At 41.6% G+C, this 23794-nt stretch overlaps 1 protein-coding gene across 1 annotated transcript; it reads right to left on the bottom strand.

Moving 5' to 3' along the window:
• Window positions 1-13567: 13567 nt before the first annotated feature.
• LOC109080040 (neuronal acetylcholine receptor subunit alpha-3-like) lies at window positions 13568-22642 on the bottom strand. Its single transcript, XM_042774778.1, has 6 exons — window positions 22513-22642; window positions 21679-21824; window positions 19872-19916; window positions 17091-17200; window positions 15940-17011; window positions 13568-14926 (listed from the first exon to the last, which is right to left on the bottom strand). The coding sequence occupies exons 1-6, from the start codon at window positions 22571-22573 to the stop codon at window positions 14798-14800; spliced, it is 1563 nt and encodes a 520-aa protein (XP_042630712.1). The 5' UTR covers window positions 22574-22642; the 3' UTR covers window positions 13568-14797.
• Window positions 22643-23794: the final 1152 nt, after the last annotated feature.

The following is a 23794-nucleotide window of genomic DNA, read 5'->3' as shown; positions in this document are numbered from 1 at the left end:
TTCCCCATGCCAATCACTGCAGTGAGAACCAGGTGTTACTCGTTTTTCACTTGACCCACTTACCACCGCTCGTCTCTTCACTCTCTCTCCCGTCACAGACCTCGCTGAACCACGCCTCCCCTGCCACATACCCCCACCAGGAAGTAGTAGCGAAAGGTGAAGACCACCCACCTGATGGCCAAACACTCCTTCTCTATGGTTCTGTACCTAGTCTCTCTCTTCGAGAGCTTCCGACTAATGTACAGCACCGGGCGGTCCTCCCTCCCTACCTCCTGGGACAGGACTGCGCCCAGCCCCCTGTCCGACCCGTCGGTCTGTAACAAAAAAGGCTCCGTGGAGGAGCGGTCCGCCACACAGGGCAGCCTTAACTCGGGTAAAGGCCTGTTGGCACTGCTCCGTCCATTGGACCGTATCTGGTACCTCCTTTTTAGTGAGGTCAGTCAGCGGGCTGGTGAGGTCCGAATAACCAGGAATAAACCTCCTATAATATCCCGCCAGCCCCAGGAACTGCCTCACCTCCTTTTTGGTCTTGGGTCTGGGGCAGGTCGCAATCGCTGCCGTCTTGTCAATTTGGGGACGCACCTGCCCGTGACCCAAGTGGAAGCCCAGATACCTTACCTCCACCCGCCCAACCGCGCACTTCTTCGGGTTGGCCGTTAGCCTCGCCCATCTCAGCGCCCCGAGGACAGCCCTCACATGCCCCATATGCTGCTGCCAGTCCCCACTATAGATGATGATATCATCCAGGTAGGCTGCGGCATATGCAGCATGGGGTCGCAGCACTCGATCCATGAGACGCTGAAACGTAGTGGGGGCCCCGAACAAGCCGAAAGGAAGCGTCACAAATTGGTGTAATCCAAACGGCGTGGTGAAGGCTGTTTTTTCTTTGGACATGGGAGATAAGGGGATCTGCCAATATCCTTTTGTTAAGTCCAATGTCGAATAAAAACGAGCCGTACCTAACCGATCAAGCAACTCGTCAATCCGCGGCATTGGATAAGCATCAAATTTTGACACTGCATTCACCCTGCGATAGTCCACACAAAACCGCACTGAGCCGTCCGTTTTAGGCACCAAAACTATCGGGCTCGCCCAATCACTGTGGGACTCCTCGATTACTCCCAACCCCAGCATCGTCTCTAATTCTGTCTGAACTACTTTTTTCTTGTGTTCAGGTAGTCTATATGGCCGGCTGCGAACCACCACGCCTGGCTCTGTCTCAATATGGTGCTGAATCAGATTAGTACAACCAGGTAGGGGTGAAAACACATCTGCAAATTCGGACTGTAAATGCCCAATGTCAGTGAGCTGCGAGGGCGAGAGGTGATCCCCTCCCGGGGCCAGGGTGAGGGATTTTTCTTTAATGACCGCCTCTGGCCCGAGATCTTCCTCTCCGCCATCGCTAGCAACACTGACTCCTCTTCGCTCCATTTTTTTAGGAGGTTGAGGTGGTAAATTTGCCGCGAGTCGCCTCTATCTGTTTCTTACTACTTCATAATTGAGATCTCCTACTCGCTGTGTGACCTCAAAGTCACACTTGGGTCCTTGCCACTTGGCTAATAATTTGGAGCTGGAGGTTGGCAGTAATACGAGCACTTTATCTCCCGGTGCAAATTCTCGGAGCTTAGTTCCCCTGTTATACAGCTGGCTTTGTCTGCCCTGGGCCTGAAGCAAATTCTCCATAGAGAGCCACCCCAGTGTATGGAGTTTCGCTCTCAGGTCCATGACATATTGAATTTCGTTCTTGCTATCCGAACGTCCGTCTGCCCAAGTTTCTTTTAGGATGTCCAGCACCCCGCGGGGCTGGCATCCGTAAAGAAGCTCGAAGGGGGAAAACCCCGTGGAGGCTTGGGGGACCTCGCACACAGCGAATAAGAGGGGTTCTAGCCATCTGTCCCAATTTTTCGCGTCTTCTTGTACGAATTTACGAATCATTATTTTCAACGTGCGATTAAAGCGTTCGACCAGTCCGTCCAGGGCGTCCGCCACACTCTTTGCTGAGATGTTGCGGAGCGCCACTGCCTCTGGATATCGTGTTGTGTAATCTACTATGACTAACGCAAAACGATGTCCCTCTGCTGATCGGTCTAATGGCCCGATGAGGTCCATACCAATTCGTTCGAAGGGGACCTGCACTAGAGGAAGAGGGTGCAATGGCGCTTTTGGGGTGGCTGGTGGGTTCACCAACTGACATTCCCGACAAGACGCGCACCATCTGCGCACGTTCTCGTGAATGCCCGGCCAAAAAAAAAAAATCGGGTCATTAGACGATTTAATGTCGCTGTCATACCTAAATGCCCTGCCATTGGATTACAATGCGCCGTCTGGAAAAGCATTTCCCGACGGCTCCGAGGTACTAATAATTGGGTTGTATCTTCCTTTGTCTGAGCGTCATGGGTCACTCAATACAACCGGTCCTTTATAACGGCAAAATATGGATAAGAGAGCGCGCCGCGGTCAGGATGGAGGACCTGCCCATCGATGGAACGGACCTGCTCGAATGCGTGTTTGAGGGTCTCATCCTGGGACTGCTCCAGGGGAAAGTCATCGTGACTGGAAAGGTTTAGCCTTGCCAAGTCGCTAGGTTCCCCTGAAACCTCCCCACTGGGTCCTGGCACAGATTCTCCCACCTGAGCGCTCGCCCCACCCTCCAGCCATCTCTTCTTCCCAGAGGCATCCACTGTTAAACATCCCAATAATTGTTCAAATGCTGGCCAATTGGTTCCCAAGATTAGCGGATGCCGGAGGCGTGGACTAACAGCCACCTCCACATAATGCCTTTGTCCCCTAAATTTGATGGCTATGGCTTTTACACATCTCACCTTAACCATGCGGCCCGTATCCAATGCCCCAGATTGTATCAGGCTTTGATGGATGGAGGTCTGGTTACACCCTGAATCCACCAAAGCCTGATAGGTACCCCCCTTAATACTCACGGGTATTTGGTACAACCCGGCTTGATCGGGGGCAGCCTGCGGGTTGTCTGGGATCCGGACCAACGTCCTCACCTCCATGACCGGGCACCGATCCACGAAATGGCCCGGATCCCCGCAACGCCAGTAGGCCGGCCCAGGCCTCCCCACTGCCCTAGTGGCCGGAAGCGGGTCAGGTGATTGACGTGGGGAAGCGGCAGGTGGCTCGTCAAGTCCCTCCCGGTGCGGCGACGCCATTCCCCTGGCAGGGCCTCGCGACACGGTAGCTGGCTCTGTCCCCGTCCTCCAGCAGGGGGCGGCCCTCAGTGGCCCCGCGAATCAGGTCCTGGGATAAGGGACAGGTTTTGAGGAAGGGGAAGAGAGAGAGGGGGGGAAGAGAGAGAGAGAGAGAGATAGAGATAGATGGAAGGGGTTCGCCGACCCCGGAACACACCGCCAGCTGATCCTCCGCCAGTTGGATGGCCAGATCCAGCGACGCCGGCTGGTGGCACTGGACCCACTGGGTGGTTCTCTTTGGGAGTCGCGAGATGAACTGCTCCAGTACCACTTTGTTGATGATGGTCTCGGCGTCGCTTCCTCCGGCACGAGGAATTTGCGGCACGAGTCCCAGAGCTGCTGGGCTAAGACAAAGGGCCGGCCCGCTTCAGTCAGTTCCAATGACCGGAAGCGCTGACGGTGTTGCTCGGGGCTGAGGCCGACCCTTTGGAGCACTGCTCTTTTTAAGTCTGCATATACCAGGAGGTCCTGGATGGGCAGTTGTTGAGCAGCCTTTTGGGCCTCCCCCGACAGCAGCGGGATCACCCGCACCGGCCAGCTGTCTGTCGGCCACCCACATGCCTCGGCCGTCCTCTCAAACAGGTCGAGAAATACTTCTGGATCGTCTGTTGGCCCCATCTTCGTAAGAGGCATGTGAGCGGTGGGGCTGGAACTGGGGGAAGCCGAAGCCGACCTCATCCGAACCTCCCGGTCCAGCAAGCTCCGGAACAGCTCGCGGTCCTCATGCTGGACCTGCATCATTGCCTGAAACCGATGTTCGTGGTCAGCCCGAGCGATGTGATGATCTCCGCAAACGGCGTTCCCGATGTTCCTGACGGAGTTTGCATGGCGGTGTCGTTCTCCTTTCTTCCCAGGTTTCGGCACCAGTGTGATAATGTTCTTTTGTGGGAGAAGGAAGGAGACCAGGGTCGGCGTTTCTGAGGCTCGTGGGAATTTATTAATCAACACAAAAAGAAAACAAAGTCGCGCCACCTGTGCACACGTTCAATTCAAACCACTGCTGGGTAATTCTCAGTCTTGCTTTTCGCTCGCTTGCTTGCTTGCTTGCTTGCTTGCTTGCTTGCTTGAGTCCCCACGAGTCCTCAGCTCTCTCACTCCTCGCTGGTTTACAGCTGGCTTAAATACCGCTTCCCCATGCCAATCACTGCAATGAGAACCAGGTGTTACTCGTTTTTCACTTGACCCACTTACCACCACTCGTCTCTTCACTCTCTCTCCCGTCACAGACCTCGCTGAACCACACCTCCCCTGCCACACTGATGTTATCTATTTTATCAGTGAAGAAATTCATAAAGTCATTACTATTTAACTGTGAGGGAATATTTAGATGGGGTGACGTCTGGTTATTTGTTAATCTAGCCACTGTGCTAAATAAAAACCTTGGATTATTTTGGTTGTTTTCTATGAGTTTGTGGATATGCTCAGCCCTGGCATTTTTTAGAGCCTGTCTATAGCTAGACATACTGTTTTTCCACGCAATTCTAAAAACTTCCAAGTTAGTTTTTCTTCATTTGCCTTTAAGACTACGAGTTTCTTTTTCTTGAGAGAGTGGGTATTACTGTTGTACCATGGCACAGTATGTTTTTCTCTAACCTTTTTCAATTTGATGGGGGCAACAGCTTCAAATGTATTAGAGAAGATAGTGCCCATGTTGCCAGTCATTTTTCTAGTTCATGTGTATTTATGGGTACACAGAGAAGTTGAGATAAATCAGGCAGGTTATTTGCGAATCTGTCTTTGGTGGCTAAAACAATAGTTCTGCCTGGACGATAACGCAAAGCTATATAGTTATCATCATCAATACGCAGAATGGATACAAGGAAATGGACGATGGAGTCTCCGACGATCACAGCGTCGCGTTCTGTCTTACGGAGGGGAGCGAAGCGGTTCCGTGTGGAGATCTCGAAGACCAGAGGGGGAGAGGTCGTCGCCCGGGGCCTGGCTCGCGTCCTCCGCTGCGGATGCACCCAGGGTACATGGTATCCCGGCGCCGGAGTGAAGGACATATATTCACACATTATAGAAATGAAAATGATGGTGTATAAAATAGATTTCAATAATAAAAAATAGATGATAGAGTTTTTTTTTTAATCCTATTTAAAAATAAGAATACGGCAGCAACAAACAGGAAGTGACGTATGACACACTGTTTTCCTAATTAATGTTGTTCAGTTGCTGTGATGCAATCTTTTTTGTTAAAAGCGCTATATAAATAAAGGTGACTTGACTTGACTGTTGGTGCAACAAGAGTTGTGTGCAGATTGATAATCTGAGTTGTTTAATGAGTGATTGAGAGCGCAGTGGGCGCCGCTTTTATTTTTTTGTTTAAATAAAACTGGAGTTCCAGTCACGCCGACCCTGTCTTCTTCCTTCCACCCTTTGAACCACATCACACTGTTATACTTCAGTGCTTAAGTATATTTGATGTGACTTAGTTAAAGCCCGGATGGTTTTTCCCATAGTGCTCTTCATAAACTAAAGAAGTAAAATGTTGTCAACATGCCAGTTCAAGTTTAATAAAATGAGTAATCTGATGGTGCGTTTCATCACCTGACAATGAAAATAAAAAGAGACCCATTTACTGAAGGGAAAAAAAACAGTTGGATCTGGTGGAAAGAGGTTCATAGGAATCAGTTGTTTTATTTAATTCTTCATTGCACTGAACATTTTCATTTAGTGTGAAAGAGCCTTAAGGAAGATCCTAAAATTTGAAAGCCTTGGATTAAGAGCTTTCTGCTTGGTGGGGATGTACAGTACAAATGAAGATGCAATTGAATACAACACAGTGTTGCTATTATTAATAAGTTGCTAATAGTTTTCAATATGTTCATTCATTTTTGGTTCTAAGTTTGCTTCATATCTAGTCTAAATGTCCATGACAGGGACACTTGATTTGGTTTATTGCCTTTACATTTAGTCATTGCAGATGCTTTTATTCAAAGCGACTTACAATAGGGGGATACATAAAGTGATTCTTCTTAAACAGTGTTGTGGGTAACGCGTTACAAAGTAACGCGTTAGAGTACTCTAATTACTTTTTTCCTGAAATGTGTAACTTAACGCGTTAGTTTCGTGCGTAAGTAATCAGTAACTTCGTTATTTTTTAAAAAAAGTAATCCGGTATTTTAAGGAAAGGAAAATCCCGACTGCAGCCTTTAATTCGGTTTGTTATCATTTTTGTTTGACAGGCAGCTGTTAATTTCTGTTAGATTGTTGGATGGCTGGTTGTTCATCATTTCTAAATGGATTTAAATCTGCAAGCCTGTTTAAGGTTGTGTTTACAAGTAAGCATACTTGTACTTTGATAACTGCATTATTTAAAGTTAAAGAAAAATCAGGAGTTATCTTGTGGTGCTCATAATATACAGTAGCCTAGGCTACCCGGGCTGGGTAGGTGCGAATTTTGATTAATAATATGTTCTGTGATAATAAATAAATAAAACGCCATGTGGAATAGCCTATTGCTGACTGTCTTTCCTGTTATTGTTATCCTGCAGTGTTAATTTAGTCGGATGACTGACGTTATTCATTGTCGGGAGTCACGACTTCTAGGTGCATTTAAAGGGGCCGGGAGCTGTGTCTGTCATGTGTGAGCCGCTGCAAACGGCTTTTAATTTTTGGTAACGCATGAGTACTCTAACGCGTTACTTTTATGAATAGGTAACGCTGTATCATAACTGATTACTTTTAATTGATGGTAACGTTGTAACCTAACTAACTACTTTCCAAAGTAACTATACCCAACACTGTTCTTAAAGAGGCAAACAGACACAGGAAATGATTGTAATACCAAGGCAATGTTCAAATAAGCACAAGCTAGAAAGAGAAGGAATAAATAAAGAGAAATATTTTTTTTTTTAGGATGAAGTCAGGTATCTTCGAAAGAGATGAGTTTTCAGCTGTAGCTTGAAAATTGTCAGGGATTCAGCATTCCAGTGTTATATGGATTTGTTCTACACTGTCAGATTTTGCTACCTCCCATTAGAACAGTGGGTAGTACACCCTTACAGAAGTCTCATAGATTGAAATATATTTTAAATAAATAGTTTGATATATTTAAATATCTTAAATATTTTATTTTGGCCTCTTTTTAATATTTTTCACATATATTAAATATATTTTTATCGGAAATGTTTACATATATTTACTTCTTTTATATTTAAATACATTAAGATATCAGACTATGTAAATATATTAATTTGCAATACATGTCCATATATTAATTTCTAATATTTGTTAACATATTACATTTCTGTACATGAAAATATATTGTATACAATATATGTAAACATAATTTGAAATATATTAAAAATATATTTAAATATTTGACTTTGGCCGCTTTAATATTTTCCACATATTAAATATGTAAATATATTTTCATCTGAAATATTTACATTTATTTACTTTATATATACACATTTAGATATGACTATGTAAATATATTAATTTTCAATATATGTCCATATATTAATTTCTAATATTTGTTAACATAACATTTCTGTACATGTAAATATATTAGATTTCTATAAATCCAAATATATTTTAAAACATTAAAATATTCAATTAAATAAGCTTAAACATGTTTCATCGAATATATTCCTGTTTACTCAAACTTTATGTAAATAAATTAAATCTCCACACGTTAATGTTTTCTTTATCAAGATTATAATTTGCCCCTTCATAATAAATATAATACAAACAAAATTTTTTGACCCTGAAAAACTCCCCAGACAATGCAACTTAAAAACAGTCACAATATAAAATGTACTTATTAATATAAAGCCATTTCAGCATGAACCAACAAAATTATGAATGCTTGTCATGTTTCTGGCACATAAATTAGAGATTAACCTTCTGTAAGCATCCAGGGTCAAAACATTATACACAAATATGCAAGTCTTAGTAGGCATTAGAGGTCTGCACAGGCTTTAAACCGAAGCCCGAACCCGGCCCGTACCCTAGACCATCTGACCCGACCTGAGCGCCAACATTATGGTCATTTCCGTCAGTTAAGGCTCATTAGCATTAGGCCTGCTTTAAATCAGACACATAAATGTAGTGCGGTAAGATCACATTTATTTGTATTAATTATATAATTTAATTGAATTAGAGCGAGAGAGAGGGATAAAGTTGCATGTGTGAACCTCCGTCTGCGTGTCTCTCTACAAGCAATGAAGCTTAGTTAAAACTGATTTTACCCAATCATTGTTTGTATATAATAATAAAATTTGCAAAAAACGATAAACACCATGTAACAACGTAAAAAGCATTCATAGTCATGGGAAGGAGGCAGGAACCAGTGAACATTCAAATAAAACTTTAATACTAAAATAAACAAAATAGCGTGACAGCCCCTCATGAACGACTGCCGTGCACAAACAGAACCAAAACACAAAATAAAATCCAGGCCTGGTCCTCTCTCATACCTTCACTGTCATAACTCTACTTTTTATTCTTCCGGAGCTCCTCCGTGGGACTCGAGACCGGTGAGTGGTCCAGGTGTCAATAATTTCCAATTACTCCACCAGCCTCGGCCCATTCCCACGGCTTTCGGACCCGCCCCACTCATCATATACCCCCATCGCCCCTCACAGGCCGGGGGTACTCCCATGACTGCACTCTACCCACCTCCCTCCCCCCTCTGGGGGAACCGATCATGGTGGCTGTGGGTACAAACAGACTGACGAGGCGAGAGGAGAAAAACTTTTTTAAAAAATTGTTCTGGTTCTGAGACAGTGGACGGCAAAAAATTGTTCTGGTTCCCAGACACACTGCCGCTCAGCCTCCACCATCTGGGTGAACTCTTCCGCGGTGCCCAGTGGACGGCAACGGCTCCTCCGGATTCGGGCAGTCCCCCGTTCCCTGCTCCTCCCCATCATGGCAGACAGCAGCAGGCTCCAGCCTCCAGGCGATTGGTGGTGACTTCTCCACTCCATCACAGACGGCAGCCGTCCCTCCACATCTCGGGCGGCCGGCAGCGAGCTCTTCATCCCCCCAACAATTCAATCCAGCCCACCACCTCGAGCATCCATGGCAGCAGACTGCTCCGCCATGCTCGATGGCACCACGGATTCACCACAGCAGCGAGGAATCTTCGGCAGCATGTCCTTCCTTCCTCCCGGGTTTCGGCACCAGTGTGACATGGTTCAAATGGTGGAAGAAGACAGGGTCAGCGTGACTGGAACTCCAGTTTTATTTAAACAAAAAAAGAAGCAGCACCCACTGCACTCTCAATCACTTATTAAACAACTCAAATTCACACAACTCTTATTGCAGTCTCCCATGTGGCTCAAGTTCCCAGTCAGTCTCTCTCTCTCTCACTTCCCGATTCCTGGTGGCTTTTATCCAGTCTCTCCACACCAATTACTGCAACGAGACACAGGTGTTTATCATTTGCACTTGACCTACTTACTCACCACTCGTCTCCTGCCTCTCTCTCCTGCTCCAAAACCCAAATAACAACCCAAAAAAAAAATTGCATTATTCTCCACGTATAGCGTAATCTGAACCCTAAATATGTTTGGTCAAAAAATCCAGTATTGTCCACTTTCAAGGTATTGCGAGTTCATGTTTTACTGCAGAAGCTGACAAGTGCCCTTGTTGTTTTTGAACAGAAGCTGATAAGTCCGTTTTAGTGAATCAGCATGGCGTATTCAGGTCAGATGACAAGGCTACTTTCACTTTAAAAAGACGTGCTAGCTGAGAGGAGTTTTGTCAAAGCTGACTAAAAGTGATCGAGGATGGATAATTTCAACGAACTTGATGAACCTGCGATATCTTCTTCAGGAACCTTGCACAGGTAGCGCGGTACAATGGTGAGGGAAAAGCTCTGTGTATTGCGTGTAATCACATACATACAATCTATGATCACAACAACAACAACCTTTGTCAGGCATCTACATTGTCATCTGAGAAGATTACAAAGAATACAAGAGTGTTTTTTTAAAAAACAAAAAAACAAAAAATTAGTAATCATCTTCTTCCAAAAAAAAAAAATTACAGTTCTATTCCTTTGCTATAAATTTTTTTTTTTTTAATATGTAATAAACATCAAATTTTCAATTCACTTTTATTTTGTAAATTACCTGCATTTGTTTATTATTGTTATTATTAATCAAAAAAAACAAACCAAATTCAGATTGATATAAATTACTTACTTACTTACTAATTCTCAAAAAAAACAACGTGATTTCTGAAAAAAAAAAAAAAAAAAAAAAAAAAAAGTTATCGGTTTTTGCAAATGAACTATAAACATATAGTTTTCATTTTATCTAAAATCAAGTAACATCTGCATGCACCTAACTCTGAAGAGAACACATAATATGCTAGTAGACAGCAGTCCTTGTGAGTGAGAAGTCTGGTGTTGAGGGTGGATCTGGAGCTGAATTCTGTCCAGGTTATCACAACATTTCGTCTTCACGAACAGCCCTGAAGTACAATTCAAATATTAACAATGGTGGTTATAAATGTAATGGGAAGCTTTTACATTCACAATGCTCATTTTGATCTTGGTGGTGAAGTGTGCAGAAAATTCTGCTGGACTGAAATTTAGTCTTTGGTGAACAGTTTTCAAGAGTGCAAATAAGATTTTAAGTTTTAAGCACCTTTCAGGCTTGTGTGAGGTTTCCTCAAGCAACAAAGTCTACTTGAACAAACACTTTACTACATTTAAAATTTAGAAAATCTTACTTATAATTCCCACCTTCACCATCGATCTGGCATGGCAGAAGACCATTACAGACTGTTTCACTTTGAAGTGAGGCACAGTCACAGTACTCGGTTCTTTCTTACCATTATTAGTTTTAATTTCAAAGCACTTTTTTATTATCATCTGTGTCTCATTTTGAATTATGTTGTACCTCTCTGGTTGTAGTGTCCTCAATGCAGTGTTAAACAGGATGGCCTTGTAAGACAAACAGGACTAGTACATTTACAATTACAATTAGAAACTTGTCCTGAAACTTCATAACATATTAAGTTGATAGTAGGCATAAATTGAATGAGAAGATAGGATCTATATAATATAATATAATATAATATAATATAATATAATATAATATAATAAATATAATATAATACTGTAGCTTTAAAAATGGTAAACATAGTGTAGAAACAAAATGCTTTGCTGCATTGCAAAAACACATTGATTAAATTATTAGCCTATGTGTCACAGACACGCCAGGCTCCAATAAACACACACATGCAACGTATGTATTTTTAAAATAGATTTTCAAAATATATTTCAATATATTTAACAGTGCTTCACATATATGTGAATATATAACCTTTCTGTATGGGCAATTCGACAACGAAAAATGCTACCTGTAAAATTATGGTTTATTAATGTCTACACCTACCACAACCCTAAACCTACCCTTACAGTAATGCAAATGCAGTAATTATGTGTTATATTTGTGATTGTAGCTTGAAGGGATACAGCTACAGGAAACCAACAATAATTATTTTTTCTACCTATTAGATTATTTTAGACTGTTGTATCGTTTTATTGAAATCTACACCTTCCCCAACCCTAAACCTACCCTGACAGTAATGCAGATACATTAAATATTATTGTTCAGCATGAGAAATAGAACACAATATTGATGTGCACATGCGCAGTAAACCCTGGTAGGACAATCTGACAGGAAGGATAAAATGTCAGGACACTGGATAGGGGAGGGAAGATCACTCCACCAGCCAGGAATGGTGAAGGAGAATGTTCTGGAAAGTGATTTTGAGCCTCTCTGTGATGGTACCACGAGGCGTCGCTCACTAGCGGATCATAGACTTCTGGAGGGGATGTAGATTCGTAGTAGTGAGTTAAATTAGAGCTGAGCCTATCCAATTTCTATACTAAAGCATCAAATCATTCTCTTGAACTTGATTGGAGCTGCAACCGGTAGCCAGTGCAAGGATCATCTGGTTGAAATGAAAGATAGAGCTGTGTGTCATCAGTATAGCAATGGTAGGAGAAGCCGTGTGCCTGTATGATGGGACCCAGTGATGTAGTGTATATGGAGAAGAGGAGAGGTCCAAGAACTGATCCCTGAGGAACCCCAGTGACAAGCTGATGTGCTTTAGATACCTCCCCTCCACAAGCCACCCTGAAATTACCAGTGAGATAGGATTCAAACCAGTGAAGTGGAATCCCTGTGATGCCCAGTGATGAGAGCAGACAGGAGGATCTGATGACCGACAGTGTCAAAAGCAGCAGATAGATCCAGCAGAATAAGAACTGATGATTTGGAATCAGCTTTTGCAATCCGCAGGGCTTCCGTGACTGACAGTAGCGCAGTCTAATATACTTTATGCAAGCTATGTTAACTTCCATTATTACACGGCTCTGTGGAATACTTCCACTACTACTTATAATTCTGATTGGTCAGTCACGACATTCCGAGGTATGTTATCCCTCGATAACAACCGGTAAATGCTAATAACTCAGGCTCATCCGGGTAACAGCAGTCGGTGCTGTACTCTTGCTTGAACTATTTTTTCTTGGTGGAAGCTTTGCATTTATTTAGCTATAAAATATTAAAACTCAATTCAAAATGGTGTACAATTATTTAATTATGTCATCCGGGTATCGTGGATTGCTCTCGTTTCATACAAACGCAGCTGCTGCCATTTTGCTACGATTGTTGCTGTAATGGATTATAAGAGAACTAACAAACTGGTAAAGTTTTTTAAAAAAAAAAAATCTTTTTTTTATTGCCTTATTTATTTTTGTGTTGAATTGTTGTGTAATAAGTGGTTTGATTGCTCCGTTTCCCTTAAATGTCCGTATATTTTGAATTTGCTGCTTGCTCACAATTGCTGTCTTCACGGAAGCTTTGCGTTCAAATATTTCAACTCAAATCAATACTTTGTGTCTAATTATTTACTTATGTGGCAAGTAGCTTTGTAATAAGCGGGATAATGTACATCCAGCCAGTTCTCTTCAGGCTGATACAAGAGTCAAGACCCCGACGTGAACCTGATAGGGTTTATTCTGAGATAACCGGGTGGCTGTGCATAATCCCTTGCACTTTAAACAAAACAGATTGTCAAACCAACTGAACAACATTAATTAGGAAAAAAGTGTGTCAATAATGCAAAATGACAGTTAAAGGCGGTTTATCATTGAATTCATCATTCAGCTCCGTTCAGTTTAAATAGTATCTGTGTAATCACATGATGCATGATATCATGACAGTGTAAATGACAGTAATTTACAGTGTGTTATAAAAACGCTACTGTCTATGATAGATGTCAATGCAGCCTAGGGCAGATTTGTAGCTTTGACACTGAAATTCTCACAAAACTGAAGATAAATAATTTTCAGCCAGCCAACTTTGGTGACAGTAGAACAGAAGACCTTCATAGTTCTCAGTCTTTCTTTATTCGCATGATTCCTCAGAAAGCTGAAAATGTGCACCAAGGTTTTACATCATATATTTAGAACATCTGAACATGTACAGAGAGCGGACACCCATTACATGTTTGAAAAAAGTATTTTGACTGTTTTAGAGACAAATTACTGAACTACAGAGAGTCATCCAGTCTTTTTACCAGGGACTTGCTCAAAGTATCCACTAGGTGGTGCTTTTTACATGAACGTATACAACACTCACACAAGGAGATTGTGACTTTGCCCAAGTGATATTTTTAAAAAGATGCCTGACAAGTGTTTTTTGATAGATTTTTTTTTTTTTATGTAAAAAAATTATCATATGTGACAATAAACAGCAGCCATATCTCGTGAAGGAATGTGTGAGTTTACAGACAGTCAGATTTGAAGGGATAATCCATTCTAAAATCAAGACTCCATCATCGTTTGCTCACCCTCATGTCATTCTGAACCTGCATGCTGATATTATTTTCCTGGAACACAAAAGTAGAACTTTTGAAGAATCTTCATGCAACTCTTTTCATTACAAGGACTTGAATGGACCATGCAATTCTTTCATGAACTGAACCGATTCATTCATGAGTTACACAGCTGACTAGAGGGCAAGATTAGCAAAGAGCAACTGTAATTTGAGCCTGTTTACCATCAGATAAAAAAAAAAAGCACACAAGTTTGTACAGACTAATTTTATGGTACCTTTTTGGTAATTTTGGAGCTTACTGTGAACTGTAAAACACAGAAAAAACCTGTGTGATCGTTCTTAAAAAAAAAAACAAAAAAACAACTCAAGGGTGAATAAATGTCCTTTTTTTTGGTGAACTGTTCCTTTAAGACAACAGGCCAAATATTCCATCCAGTCATCGCCCAAATGTTTTTTAGCCTTATATAATACAGCCGGGTTGCATGACTTTGATGGAAATAGGAATTGACAGAGGAGGACAGTAAGCGTCGGGTGGGTACTTAGCAATCTTCTTGAAAGTCGACAATGATCCTCATTTAAGTTGCTCCATTTGATCTCTTAAAAGTCCCAGAGTCAACCAACCTGTAAACCGATGTCTTTTAATTCTGCTCTAAAATGAAACATAATAATAAAAAAAAAACCTAAAAAAAACCCCGTCAAAATGCTGAGTTAAGGTTGCTGAAAATTAGGTTCTGACTATGAAAATGTTCAAATGTAAAGTCTGTGCTTGTGAAGGCATCACATGTCCTCGGCCATCAGCAGCGGCTGCAGGAAGAGTCCAGCCGTACCCAGAATACACACGAGGACAAACACCCACAGAAAGATCCTGTCAATCACCATCGCCACATACTTCCAGTCGTCCTGGACCTTTAAAGACAAGGGTTGAAAGAGCAAGACATAAACTCTGGATCATATTTGATGTGCAAATTTCTAAGGCTTTAAATGTTTAAACTCTACTGTTTCACACAAAATCTCCTCCATGCCTTCTATCATGAGTTTTTTATCCAGTCAAAGCTCTTTCAGTGTAATTGTACAAAGGTCCAGCTTCAGCTGCTGCTTCTGGTGTCAGATCTTGAGTGATTCTGATCAAGTAAAGGTCAGTATAACTGCAGTAATATCTCCAGATGAACTCTTACTGGACTGAAGCAGCTCAGCTTTACTTGATTCTCCATCAATCATGTTTTAGAGTCTCAAATCTGATCCTCAGGATCTTTTGAGGAGCGTTTGTTTCCAGAAGCTTTACTTTCACTGTTCCTCAGCGGAGGAATGATCTTCACAAGCCTCCAGAACATCTCACATCTTCTTTATTTCTTCATCTCTCAATCACTGCATTATATGTTTGGATCATTTCAGTCTCATCTTACTGAGACACATTACTGGAGATATAGAGTGACAACTGATATTTAGATAATTTTATATCAGTATCTGCTCTACTGTTATAAAAATCTCACTGATTTACATTACAAGCATCAGAATTTCATCATATAAATATCAGCAAACTGCATATTTTTGCTCAGTTTGAGTCTCTGAATAAAATTAAGCTGCTTTATATCTCTTATGAGATAAATGAAGCCTGATGGAGCAAATATGACACTCAAGGAAAACCACATACACAAACTAATTTTTTAGATTTTGTCCAAAGGTTCTAGAAACTGTTCCATTTCATAAAATTAGATTTTTTCTGACTATTATTTCCTAAGTCAGGCTTTACAGAGGTAAATTATGTAGTTGATAGAGTTCAGCGCTCCAGAAGCAGAAACATGCTTGATATTTCTCCTTACAGGGTCCCCTGCTTGTTAAACACTAAATACTGAAGACCTACAGTAGGAATGAAAAGTCATCGATAACAATGAATCATAAATTGAAGTCAGGTCTCTCACCTCCTTGGCCTCGTTCTGTAGCCTCATGTTCTCAGCGATGTACTTGACGCTCTCTATGGCGTCTCTGACCTGTGGAGACATGCACAGAACGCCTGCGTCCAGAGACTCAGAGCTGGAGCACGGACTCCCTCCTCCTCCGTCCTCTGCTCCTTCGCTGGAGACGTAGGTGCCGTATTGCTTCCAGCAGCACGTACATCGGCTGTCTCGACACAGAAAGCTGGGCGCCGTCTTGGATGCCGTTTTGGACGCCTCGCTCAGTTTGTTGAGCTCAGTGGTGCACAGGAGCAGAGGAGCCCGGCGCGACAGATTCGTGGAAACCAGACCTGGAGCGTGAAGAGCGCAGGACCTGGTCTTCCTCTCCGGGTCTTTCTCAGGCCGCTTCATGAACATGACCCGAGGGAGCAGACTGAGGAAGACGTGCCGCACCCAGCCGGGCATGGTGTGTGTCTTAGGCGTGCGGTAATGCACATTGAGCACAAACACAGTGATCACGATGGACAGAGTCACAAATATCATGGTGAAAAGCAGGTACTCTCCGATCAGAGGGATGACGAGAGACGTGGACGGGATGGTTTCGGTGATGACCAGGAGGAACACCGTGAGCGAGAGGAGAACGGAAATGCACAAGGTCACCTTCTCTCCAGAGTCGGACGGGAGATAAAACACCAGAACGGTCAGGAAGGAGATGAGCAGACAGGGAATGATCATGTTGATGGTGTAGAAGAGCGGCAGCCGGCGGATGTAGATCGAGTACGTGATGTCCGTGTAGATCTCCTCGCAGCAGTTGTACTTGATGTCGTGCTTGTATCCGGGAGCGTCGATGATGCTCCACTCGCCGCTTTCCCAGAAATCCTTCAGGTTGATGGTGGAGCCGATCAGCACCAGGTCGATCTTGGCTTTGTCGTAGGTCCACGAGCCGAACTTCATGGTGCAGTTCTGATAGTCGAACGGGAAGAAGGTGACGTCGATCTTGCAGGAGCTCTTGAAGATGGCCGGAGGGATCCAGGTGACGTCTCCGTTATAGCGTAGAAGGGCTTTCGTTTTGTCATCCACCTGGAAATCTCCGACTGCACTGCGGTTTGGAAACAGAAACAGATCATGAAAGACTGACGAGGTCTATATCCAAACAAGGATCGGACCAGATCACTTACTTGTTGTACAACACAATGTCTGGTTTCCAAATCTTCTTGGAAGGCACACGGATGAACTCAACACCTCCAAAATCCTTGGGATCCCACCTGAGCTTATAATCATTCCAAATCTACGAAAAGTAGAAACACACAGAAAACAATGAGTTTTCCCTTTCCGCCACTGAATAAAAATAAAAAAGGTAATTGCGACTTTTTAATCGAACAATCTGACTTTTTTTTCGTCGATACCTCGCAATTCTGACTTTATAACATGCAATTGCAAGTTTATATCATGCAGATCTGAGAAAAAAGTCAAAAAGCTGCAATTACTCTGTTTTATTTTTTATTCAGTGGCAGAAATGTGCTTACATAGTTTTCAAAGATTACTGGAGTACGTTTTGCAAAAAAAAAAACAGTTTCAGTTTTTCTACTTCAAAATTTCATGTTCAAAGTTCAATGTGTCACTTTGTGAAATTCACTGGCAATTATTTATTTTGACAATTTACTTAAAGCCTTTATGCTTAATGCATTATAAAGATATTCAGAATGTGCTGTAATATTGCCTAGAATGCCTTGTTTCCTACAGTACATTATGTCACAATCTCGGTGGGGTCTGCCCAGGCTTTGTTGTCCTGGAGCACATGGCCTTTTGTTTTGACGGCTCGCCATGTGCTCCGCTGTCATTGTGATGTTTACTCCGCCCCTCTTGTTATCCCTGTTAGCTAATTCCCCTTCACCTGCACCCTGTTATGTCCTCATTATCTTCCCTTTATCATGCCCTTACCCTGTTTGCTGTCTTGTGTCAGTCCGTAAGCATTGTTTTGAAGCTCAGATCAGCGCAGTCTCTGTTGTGTTTCTGACACCGTCTGGTTTTGTTTATTTTTCCAGTCTAGTCGGTCTGGTGTTCCTGTTTTTGTCATCCCTCCTTTTTACCCGCCTGCCCCTCTAGGATTCTGGTCAGCTCTTTGTGTGAATGCCTGTGTCTTCACAGCAGCCCCATCCGGTTCCTCTCTGCTCACACTCCGGACAGCCTCTGGAATTCAGCGGAGGCTTTCAATTGCTGGCTCGCTGCCTCTCTTCACCGCTGGTTCGGCAGAAGCAGGGTTGACCTCCGCACAGATCTAGCTGACTGATTGCTGGCGGTTTTTCTCAGTTTTCAATAAACTTTGAATTTTTTATTTTTGTTTGTTTCACCTGCTGTTTGATCCTGGTCTCGTTTTTGACACATTACTGTTATGTTACTGTTAGAATTTGGCTGTTTTACATGTATTTTTTTACTGTGTACATTAATGCATTGCAGATTGCTTACTGAAATTGGTTGTTAGATGAAATATACTTTCTAACAATGAATAGTATTATAAATGGAGTTACAGTTATTGAGATCATACAACAAGGTGCATTACAAGGAATTATTAATGCATTAAAAATACTTGCATTATACATATATATATTTAGAAAGGCTTTAAGTAAAGTGTTGCTGAAATTTGTAAAAATAAAATTTTAGACCAATTTTAGTTTGGTGGGTTTGTTTGCACAAAATATGAAGGCGAGTTATTTGCATCGTGTTGATTAACACGGAGTATGACAGGCATACAGACAACAGAGACTAAACAAACGACTACTATCAGATACTGAGTGTGTTTCAAAGACGCGGCTGTAAGCCATGCTCTCATTTATTCTTCTCCAGACTCTCTTCTGGCAAAACAACAGCAAAGTCCGTCATCACAGAGAGGAGTCACGCAGGACACACACATCCCGTTTGCCCTGTTTAATGTAGTTTAGGGAGGCAATGCCAACTCACGGCACATTTAATAGAACTGACGCTGTCAATACATGCAGAGTTTGTATTAAATTCGATTAGCTTGATTAAATGGAATTACTGATTTGCCATTTAATCGTTAATGAACTGAATGAATCATTCAGGAGGAGGTCACAATGCTCTTTGCTGTATGAGTTTTTAATTATTCCTCTTCACATGATCACTCTCTTAACAACTTATGAGATCTAAAGCTGTCTCAGACCATTTCCAATCTTCAGGGTAATAAAATAATATCAGACAATTAGACATCTGGAAACCAATATGAATGAGATCACAGTCCAATTTATATTTCACCAAATGCCTATATGAATATAATAATATCATCTACATCAAGGGGGTTTCAAACATTTTGGAGCCAGGGACCCCTTACTGTTCATCAGCTCAGACCAATATTTGAGAGCAGCGTGAGAAAAATCCAATATTTGATTAAAATCCTCCTTCACCAAATTCTGAATCATCTGCATTCTGTATTCAACTCTCTATCATTACATATAATCTTTACTGGTCTAAAGCAAGCAACAAAATAAACTTGGTGTCAGGAACTTGTATGCAAGAATTTTAGGTAAATCATTGTTTTAGTTTTCACCCGTTTATTGTCACCTGCTCACTCATTTCCTCAATGAACCACAGCACCTTTCTTCATTAATTAATTCATTAATGCATGCTCTGTAAATCTAATGCATATTGTATTGCTGATCTGAAATCTATCATCACTAATCTGAATCTGGATTATCAATAAAATGGACAGACTTGTCTTAACGGGGTTTTGGTATCCTTTATAAGTTTCTCATATTGTTTCATCCCCATTCATTACTCTTTAACATGTCTTTTCAAAATCTCAGATCTGCATTCCACTTGGAATCAAATCCACCTGCCGCACCAATCACTGTAAGCAGTTACCGCAAAGATAGTGAATACAATTTGACCAATTATCTAAATGAATCAATGAACTTTGGATGTGCGTGAATAATGCATGAGCTTACATGTCGCAGCCAGAGGTTGGTCTCCATAATCTGGTTCACCTCATCCTGTTGGAAAAAAAGGAACAGAGAGTCTCTAAGAGTCGCAGACAAATCACCTGCGGCCGAATGAACACAGCTCTGGATTAATATTTTAGAGCTTGAAGAAGAAACATGCTGTCAAAAGCAATCATTCTCCAGACGTCAGTCTGAGCGGGAGCGAGCGAACCGAACCCGAGCCTCCGTGTGTCACAGATGGGCTGTGCTCGAGGACCACCTGAGACCCGTGGCCTGGAGGAACTTCATGATGCACACGGACCTCCAGCTGCCCACAAACATGCTCCATGTGTACAGCTCAACATCTGAAGGATTTCTTAAACGCTACAAAAAATCTGATTCTCACAATCCCAAATACGGAAAAAAAGGGTATACAAAAAAAAAAAAAAAAAAGTCCAAACATTTGCTACCAATTTATTTTTTCTTTTTATATATTTTTGAAATATACTAAACATTTTCAAATTGTTATATTTTAAAAAATATAAGTATATATTCAAGATGTCGTCCATATATTTCAATCCAAGAAGACATTTACATCAGAGTTACTAGCATTAAACAATTACGAACATTATTACTACTTAAAATAAATTTTATCTGAAACAAAATATGAAAAACGAATGTCTTTCTAAGATGACATTTAGTTTAAACTGATGTACTAAAATAAGTAAAACTAAAACTGAAATAAAAATTAATTAAAAAACAACAGAAACTAATAAAAATGACAAAAACAACAGAATCTTTCAAATTAAAATGAAAGCAGATGATATAACAATGAAATCTAATTCAAAATATTAACAAAAACTATAATAATATCTCAATGCTAAAATAACACTGAATATGTCACATTTAAAGAAAAACATGTGAACATATAACACATACGTGTAGACTACTGTAAGATCAGAAATGTTTTTTCCTGCAACTGAAATACATTTTTAAATATATTTTAGTATATGAAGGTTGAAACTAAATTTATATTCAATTTTAAAGAATATATATTTCATTGAGCTTCACCGTTTACAGCATATATTTAAAATATATTTTGGCCAGAAAAAAATAAAAATAAAAAATCACATGGGATCATTGTTGAAACTTGATCTCAACTTATAAATTACATAATGCATTTCCTTACATGCCTTTAGTATTTCATCTATAACAACATGAGCCCATTTTTATCTAACAGTCTGTCAAAATGTAAAATCAGTCCACTAAAGGTGCTGGCAGAGAAATGAGAGCATTTCAGAAGTTCATATTTAGATTTCCTCTGCAATTCAATACTGAAATCTTTCTTTGTTATGTTGTTGTTTGCATTCCCATCCCTCAAAAAAGCATGAAATTACCTCCCTAAGTTTTAAAGCATAACAATCGGATATGACTGAATGCACAGAGATTGCAAAAATGCCTTTTTTAGCATCACACAGACCTTATCATGATCAGGTCGAATTAAACAATCGAGAGAAAAGAAATGAGAAAAAATGACATGAGGAAGAAAGCTTGACAGATACTGTGTTTAATAGAAGTGAGATGTTCTCCGTGACTGAGAGGAGAAGAAGACTGAAAATTCACCAGATCATGCGCTCAGACGCTCATTCACGCTGACGGATCGATGCGTGTCTGAGGTCAGAGGTCAAGCGCAGAATCAATGCGAGAGCCAGACTCATCATGCGGCTAACAGATGACTGATAGAAATCACGGAGAGTAGAGTCTGACCCCACCGCACACTCAAATCATCTGAAACTGGGGTAAAATATGGAAATGAGCCTGCGTTTGTTCTTACCACTTTGACCAGCTGTGACATGGACACTTCAAACTGGACGATGACGGGGTCGGACACGTTCTCCACCGGTCGGATGTACTGGTTATAACTGGAGAAGATGACCGAGAAGAGCTTGTGCTCGGCCTCAGAGCCACAAACCCCTGGATCTGGAGCAGAGACGTTCATTACTGCTTCAGAAGAACACATGCAGCAGCAGAGGACAGCCAGCTAGAGCCTCTCAACACATGCGCTAGCAATTTAACAAATGAAGAATACAACAAAGCGATTCATCTTAAGGAGGCAATAATCAGCATCAATTTTAAACCTCTTTTCTTGACAAAATCTTGATTTTGTTTTGGTCCAACATATACACAGGGGTTCATTCAGATCAGTTGGGACACTTTTGACATTGAGATGACAGGGGGAAAATAATATCCCAGTTATCCTGAATTAACCTCTAACTATAATCCTGATTACAACTAAAACATGAACGGGATGAATGATAAAAACATTCGTTTTTATTTACGAATTTGTTATCTTAGACTTGATGAAAAGACTTTTACAAAAAGAGATGTTTAATGCCAGGTTACACTGTGACAATTTACCCCATACACTGTGAGAGCGCGCGCCGCTATTGGGGCATGCTGTCACAGATGGTCAGCGTGTTTTAGAAACTGGCTTTTTCCAGCGACTGGCTTGAATTTTTAATGATCGGAAAACCAAACTACACGAAACACTGCGCTAAATCGCACATTTGGTCTGTGTTTCTGTCATTGCTCGCTTGAAATCAGCGCTCAACAAAACATTTCAATAAACAGCAACAAATAGCCTGAGATCGGAGCGCGCTTTACTCACCGGACAGAAGAAAGAACAGAGAGCAGCAGGTGCGCAAGATGACGAGAGGTCTGGTTTTCATCGTACAGTCCGGAGAACTGATAGAAGAGCAATCCAATAGAGTCCGAACGGGGACGGAGGAAGACGAGAGAGAGAGAGAGCGAGAGCGAGAGCGAGAGAGAGAGAGAGAGACACCGAGAGAGACAGAGAGAGAGAGCGCATCTCTCCTTAATCAGAGGATAGCTACAAGGCGCAAAACAGCAAATGCGCTCAAAAGTCGGCCACTGAATTGGGTGAATTCAAGGCAAAAAGTAACCCAATTTACCTGAAATCACACCATAAAAGACACACAACTTACCTGAATTCACCCCTGATCTAAACCTGGCGTGCCCTCTTCAAAATGCAACGCGCATGATGCGAGACACCTCAGAACATGATCATATGATGCGATTCCGACTTTGTTACACGAATAAACACAAGGAGGATTTTAAAGTTTTACCATGAAGAACACATTTAATACTGGTTGACAGAAAGATCCAAATAATACATTTCTCTGAAATATCAGTACATGAGAATAATATCCATATCAGAGTGACCCTAATGTTGGATTCCCAAGAAGTAGTAGGCGATGTATGTTTCAAACTCCATAACTCTCGCACACACACCCCAACAATGTCCTGGGTTTATTTTTGGGAAAATACAAAACCTCCAACACCTCGGTGTAACCTGTCCTGTTATAAAACAAAATCTGTATAAAGAGATACAGTATTCTGTGCTGTGAATGAAAGCGATGCTCTGTAGTCTGCATTAGATGTCTCACTACATGACCATCAGATACAGAAGAATCGCAGGGTTCTGCTCAGTGTGAATGAGAGTACAGCCAGCAGGTGGCGCTCTACACACGAGTCCATCATCTGAAGGCGCTTTCAGGTGAACACGATGAGGAACACAGAAGATGAACGCTCGAGTCCTGAACACACCGGTGCTGAAGAGAAGTGTGTGAAATGAGACGAGGACGAGCAGGTGATTCTTCTTCTCTCCGACGAAAAGAACACATTTGAGCCGATTTGATCAAGACTTTGACAAAATGGACATGAATGGCTGCAAATGTGAGTGAATCAAACCTTGTGTATCTGTCAAGACCACTGAAAACTGGAGTAAATTTTACAAGAAAATACTATTGCAATCTTTCTGCTTCATGATGTCATGTTTAACTCAGTGTTACTTGCTGTGTAATTCACTCGCAGTGTTTGAGTGAAAATCATTACAAAGTAAATCCTACACCAATTTTAAAAAGATAGAT

This window comes from Cyprinus carpio, chromosome A18, assembly GCF_018340385.1.
Source record: "Cyprinus carpio isolate SPL01 chromosome A18, ASM1834038v1, whole genome shotgun sequence".
Lineage (NCBI taxonomy): Eukaryota > Metazoa > Chordata > Actinopteri > Cypriniformes > Cyprinidae > Cyprinus > Cyprinus carpio.
This window is presented reverse-complemented; position numbering and strand designations above follow the sequence as displayed.

Excerpts from the sequence above, each read along its gene's own strand:
- LOC109080040 (XM_042774778.1), bottom strand. The coding sequence starts at position 22,573 with ATGAAAACCAGACCTCTCGTCATCTTGCGCACCTGCTGCTCTCTGTTC. Across the intron at positions 19,917-21,678 it reads TGTCACAGCTGGTCAAAGTG|GATGAGGTGAACCAGATTAT; the intron begins GTAAGAACAAAC and ends TTTTTCCAACAG. Across the intron at positions 14,927-15,939 it reads TACAGAACGAGGCCAAGGAG|GTCCAGGACGACTGGAAGTA; the intron begins GTGAGAGACCTG and ends TTGTCTTTAAAG.